General features: G+C 43.1%; 1 protein-coding gene across 3 annotated transcripts; it reads left to right on the top strand.

Annotated features, from left to right (window-relative positions):
• Positions 1-229: 229 nt before the first annotated feature.
• On the top strand, positions 230-6,314 carry slc5a1 (solute carrier family 5 member 1). 3 transcript variants are annotated; one of them, XM_069673039.1, is made up of 11 exons: positions 230-334; positions 435-540; positions 928-1,008; positions 1,690-1,898; positions 2,430-2,565; positions 2,678-2,785; positions 2,886-3,036; positions 3,127-3,295; positions 5,579-5,794; positions 5,921-6,017; positions 6,100-6,314. In XM_069673039.1, exons 1-11 carry the CDS (start codon positions 239-241, stop codon positions 6,312-6,314), a joined length of 1,584 nt encoding a protein of 527 aa, XP_069529140.1. In that variant the 5' UTR covers positions 230-238. The 3 variants fall into 3 exon arrangements, with proteins under 3 accessions (XP_069529140.1, XP_069529141.1, XP_069529139.1); XM_069673040.1 differs by having other exon boundaries at positions 6,064-6,314; XM_069673038.1 differs by having other exon boundaries at positions 5,921-6,034; positions 6,108-6,314.

Below are 6,314 nucleotides of genomic sequence, written 5' to 3'. Positions count from 1 at the left end.
ATAATCAATATTGACGCTGATGGCCTGGTTTGCTTTTGTAGCTCATATTGAGTATTAATTTCACTCCATTTCATAACCACCTAAAAACTCCTCACAGGAGCTTTAAGTGCAGAATGCTAATATACTTGTTGCCATAGATGGGGAAAAAAAATAGGAGTGGGACATCTTAAAAACAGTCACATTAGAGAACAAAAGTAAAACAGTCAAACTGTACTTTACATGTATTTAGGTGGTCACCATGCCTGAGTACCTGAAGAAGAGGTTTGGAGGCCAGCGTATTCGCATCTACCTCTCTGTGCTCTCCCTCTTCCTGTATGTTTTCACCAAGATCTCAGTAAGTCTTAAACCTCAGGGATGGCCACTATCTTTGTACCAGTGTTGTATTTTATTGATTAAAATGATGTGTTTTCTCCTCTCCTCTCCTCTCCACTCAGGCAGACATGTTCTCCGGTGCCATTTTTATCAACCAGGCCCTTGGGTTGAATATCTACCTTGCTGTTGTCATGCTGCTATTGATTACTGCTCTGTATACCGTCACAGGTCTGTGCATGCACTTCCTTTTACTCTGAAATCACACTCACCCATAAACTAGAAGGCATATCTTTTTTTACAGTGAAGGGTAAAGTCTTCTCAAGGCCATATGTAGACATAGGCTGGTTTATCTGTGGTGTGTTATTGTGGTTAATTACCCATGTACTGCGATAAGCAGGACATGGCCTTCTGTTGCTGTTTTGTAATAATGCACACACCTGAACTTTAGCTTGGCTTGCTAGGATGAGCAATGAAAGAGCCCTTACACAACACGGCTAAACATTGATTACCTGATTTGACGTGATGGACCGGGTTATGTGCATCAGTGGTGATAAAACGGGTCGATTTTGGATGTTGAAAATGTTGTGAAAATTGATGACATCACGTGTTTTTCAGGTGGATTGGCTGCGGTGATCTACACAGACACCTTACAGACCATCATCATGGTTGTTGGATCTTTTATCCTCATGGGCTTTGGTAATATGGTATTTTCCTTTTTTATCCTAATACTGTTCGAGTTTTTGTGCAACGACAGATCCTCTTTGTGACATAAAACTTCATACAATATTTAGTTCCAATCAAATAATATGATTCAACATGAGTGCTGATATAAAGTATAACAGCACTGGGACTTTTAACCACATGTTTCCCTCTGCCTCAGGGTTTAAAAATTTATCATTTAACCTTACAGCAAAGTCTTTTTCTAGATCAATCAATTACACGTGCCACCAAAGCAACTGTCACCAGACTCTTATTTCACTGGTTGCACAAAAACTGGTAACATACAAGTAAATGTACGTAATAGTAGCTGGTCAGCATTAGCATGTAGGCACACACAAGCTAGCAAAATTGCAGGAAAATGCTAATGTTTCAGTCATGTTGCAGAACTAGTGGTTTTGGCTGAACAAAATGAATGATTAAATAAATAAAAGTAACAATCAGTTGTTTATTATTACTGTTTACTAATATATGCCTGTAGAACTGTTGTATAAAAGTAATAACACACTTGAGGTTGTGCTGTTATACTGAATATCAGCACAGCTGTGATTATATTCTCCTTTGACCGAATCACAGCCGTGCTGATATTCAGTATAACAGCACAACCTCAAGTGTGATATTGCTGAAGTAAGTTGGTCTAACTTACTCACATGTCCCCAGCTTTCAAAGAGGTGCAGGGCTATGAAAACTTCCAGCATCGCTACATGGAGGCCGTCCCGTCCATCACAGGGAACAACAGCGAGAGCTGCTTCGAGCCTCGGGCAGACTCCTTCCATATTTTTAGGAACGCGATTACAGGAGACCTGCCGTGGCCCGGCCTTGTGTTCGGACTCACCATCCAGGCCACTTGGTACTGGTGCACCGACCAGGTCAGTCAAGCAATGGGGTCGCCACTGTTGGGCATGGCCACTGTGATTGTGAGGATTCTTTACTTGTGCTGACTCAGTGGCAGGTTTTAGGAAGGACTAGGAACAATCCATGGTCATAAACACACACACATGCACACAGAGACAGCCTCATTCAATTGATTGCCACCCATTTGCGCACACATTTATGTTCCTTAATCTGGCCTGTTTTTGTCAAAGTCACTCATGCGGCGGGGATGGCCTGCTATATGAGGACACACATGCTTTTAGTTGGTGGTGGTAATGATGGTAATGCACAGAGACTGAGATAAGATAAGCAGGAAGACTCATGCAGGGTCATGGTAAAAAAAAAAAGATTTAATTTATGACATCCTAAACACATAAAACATCACGATCAGCCTAATCTATGCCTGGTCAGTTAATAGAAGACAATCAGAAAGCATACTGTGTTGGCGTCTGTGGCTTTAGTGTTGAACCAGCTTAACCATTTACCCAACCAATGTACCATCATACTGATGTGTTGTGTTTCTGCAGGTGATCGTCCAGCGCTGCCTCTCAGCCAAGAATCTGTCTCACGTTAAAGCTGGCTGCATTTTATGCGGCTACCTGAAGCTGCTGCCAATGTTCCTCATGGTGTTCCCCGGGATGATCAGCAGGATCCTCTATACTGGTGAGTGTGTTGTTGTGTGTGTATATTACCTCCACCAAGAAGGTGCTGTTTGTTTGGCAGCAGGATTACGGACAAACTACTGACCTAATTTGTGACACTCATTGTATTCAAGATGTGGTGGCATGTGTGGTCCCCGCTGAATGTCTAAAACACTGCGGGGCCAGTGTGGGCTGCACCAACATCGCTTATCCCAAGCTGGTGGTGGATCTCATGCCCAACGGTGAGTGTCACTGGCAACCTTTGTCCTATGCGCTGAGAATGCATACAGCAGCCATTCTAATAAAAGAAAATCCTCCCTGATTTAAATGTTTTTACTTCAGGTCTGCGAGGTCTGATGCTGTCGGTGATGCTGGCCTCTCTGATGAGCTCACTCACCTCCATCTTCAACAGCGCCAGCACTCTCTTCACAATGGACATCTACACTAAGATCCGCCGCACAGCCAGTGAGAAGGAACTCATGATTGCCGGCAGGTATAACATACATACGTGCTTCAGATTGATGTTATATCTGATTCTAAGGATGCCTTTGTGGTTGACTGGCAATGTTTCCACCTCCTTCAGAGTGTTTATCTTGGTCCTGATTGGTGTGAGCATAGCGTGGATCCCCGTGGTGCAGTCAGCCCAGAGCGGTCAGCTCTTTGACTACATCCAGTCCATCACCAGCTACCTCACACCACCCATCGCGGCTGTCTTCATGCTTGCCATCTTCTGCAAACGTGTCAATGAGGCTGTGAGTTTCCACTTCGATCGCCTCTTTATTTACACCTATCATTTCAGCCTGTCCCATAAAACATGCCTTAGAGTCTAAGCATGCTAACAGCTCTGTGAGGTTTCATCAGTTACAGCAGTGTTTTGAACTAAGTGCTAATATCGTCATGCTAACTTGCTCACAATGCTAATGTTAATAGGCTGATGTTAAGCATGTGTGATATGTTAACCATCTAAGTTTGGGATGTTAGCATGCTAACGTTAGCTAATTCGTTTCACACTGAACCACAAACTGGAACATTTGTTGGTTGTGTTAGAGGAATCAGGGATCACCAAAGTAGGATAGTGTCACATTTGAGGTTAAACAAAAAGGGAGAGGACCCAGATACAAAAAGACAGTAGACAATAAATAGTCCAGGGAAACAATCATCAATGAAAAGGTCCAACTTAAAGTCCAATAAAAAAAGGGAGAACAAACACAGACGGAGCCACGAGGATAATCCACACTGGTAACACTGAGAACAAATAAACGGGGGAAGACAAAGACTACACACACGGGAGGTAAACAGGGACAGGTGAAACTAAGTAACACAGGTGAAAACAGGTGAGGCAGGGCACACAATCTAAAAGGCAGGAAGATAAACAAGACATGACATGCATGGAGCAAAAACCAAACCAAACCCAAGACTGTGACAGTAATAAACCAGGAAATGATATCTAAACAATGAAACACACATGAAGGACTCTAAACAAGATCATACATGAGATATTAAACTCCAGATGTTACCATCTCTTGAGCCTTTTCACCCACAAGCATGTGTAAGCAGTGAACTGAACTTCTGGATCTTACCAATGTCCATTATAAAGATCTTAAGTAATTGCCTGACTTCTTGTGTAGCCTTTGTAGTGAGTTCTGACCATAAAGCAACATGTGATTCTTACTCTAATGTTCATCCCAGACGCTTAGGCAAGACACTGAAGTCTTTCACACAGTCAGCTGGTCAGTTCGTTATCAGCAGATTCATACCATCACTTTCAGAGAAGTCAGCGAGGAGGTTCTGATCATTTGACGAACTGACTAGAACTCACGCTGCTGCTATTTCTGTCCCTAACTAATTTCTTCCTCCTATGCTCCAGCCTCCAGGTTTCTCGTTAATTATATCTGCTGTGACGTGTCTTGTTATCTTCAGCTTGTATATTTCATATCTTAATAATAGTTTGTTTGTTTGATACTGTTGCACGTAATCATATTCGGGTTCTGTGGCCATTACTGATTAGATTTATTAAGATACTTCCTGAACAGCAGAGCGTCTAATTAAACTTTGCTCCCATATTTTGGAGGAATAGATATAGACGCCTTTTAATCAATGCTAGCGGAATGACTAGAGGAATGGCAAGTGAGACATTCATGGTCCCCAGAGGAAGGAGTCTGCCTTTTACAAGCTCTCGACTCTTCCATCACTGTCGCAGTGAGGTTGGCTTTAGTGGAATTCAGTGAAATGTCTGGAAAACTGTTGAATCGAATTGTTCTTGTAATCCCAACTTTACATGTAGCACAATCATCAGATAAAACAAATGCATTGCTTTAGAACAAACTTATGGCATACCGATCAGTTCCAGCTTGACTTTTGGTTTAATGCTAACTTGTAAATATTAGCATCCATACATACCCAAAGTAAAGTGGTTAGCAAACATTCCACTTGGTAAATCAGCATGTTAGCGTTGTTATTATGTGCCTGCTGCCATGCTAACTTCAGTGCTTAGCTCAAAGCACCAGTCTACCTGCTAAGACTTATAAGCTGTCTCTCAACTCAGGCACTGCATCCTTCAAAAGACGATGAGTCATCCGTAGCCTGCATAGACTGCTAAGGCCGAACTGAAATGACCTTGTGCCCTTAACCTTGTGTCACCAAGTGCTGCTCCTGTCGCCCAACGTAAGGTAGCTAGCGGGCTAACTAGCTATCATAACAAACGTAACTTCACTTAACCTATTACTTAAGATAATTAAAGTTATTTTTAACATTTGTATCGCTAGTTTTTTGATTGAGTTGAAAGCAAAATCTTTTACATTTATAAGTGTATTCCTCGGACACTTGAGTGTCCACCATCTTGCTTGAATTGGGGCGCAATGAATCTCGGGATATGTTGGACCATGAAGGATCCATCGGGTGAATCCTTTGACGATTTGGTGGCTGCATCTGAAGGACATTCGACATCCCAACTTGCAACACACTGTTAGCATAGCTGTAGCCTCATTTTTTGCAGCAGTCTTATCTGACAGTTTTTTATTTTATTCTTTCCTCAGGGAGCGTTTTGGGGCCTCGCGATTGGCCTTTGTATCGGCCTCTCCAGGATGATTGCTGAGTTCGTATACGGGACAGGCAGCTGTGTTATACCCAGCCTCTGTCCCACCATCATATGTGGAGTCCACTACCTCTACTTCTCCATCATCCTGTTCGTCATCTCCTGCATCATCATCCTGGGAGTCTCTCTCATAACCAAACCCATCGACGACAAGCATGTACGTGACCGCTGTGAGATGAGGATGTATAAATCATTCATCCCCCAAACATGACCACTCACCGGAATACCGAGCAACACTTCATAAATAATTTGTTTCTCCCCATGTGTTGTGTTTTTTGTGTAGTTGTATCGACTGTGCTGGAGCCTGAGGAACATAACGGCGGAGAGGGTGGACCTCGAAAAAGACGATTGGGTTGATACCAACAATATGGAAATAGAAGGTAAACTGCAAACACACATATATTCACATAAATACACACATATTAGCCGACTTCCTTCATGTCTTCTGTCTCGTCCTCACAGAAAATGACGAGGAGCCAGGCCTGTGCAAGAAGGCAGTGATGTGCTTCTGCGGCCTGGAGCATAAAAAAGGCCCCGTGCTGAGCGAGGAGGAGCAGGCGGAGCTGCAGAAGCAGCTCACAGACACCACGGAGGTGCCTCTCTGGAGGAATGTAGTCAACGGAAACGCCATAATCCTCCTGTGTGTGGCCGTTTTCTGTCATGGTTACTTCGCTTAA

Source organism: Semicossyphus pulcher, unplaced genomic scaffold (genome assembly GCF_022749685.1).
Source record: "Semicossyphus pulcher isolate SPU_LCO1_2020_fin unplaced genomic scaffold, fSemPul1.0.p SCAF_22, whole genome shotgun sequence".
NCBI lineage: Eukaryota > Metazoa > Chordata > Actinopteri > Labriformes > Labridae > Semicossyphus > Semicossyphus pulcher.
This window is presented reverse-complemented; position numbering and strand designations above follow the sequence as displayed.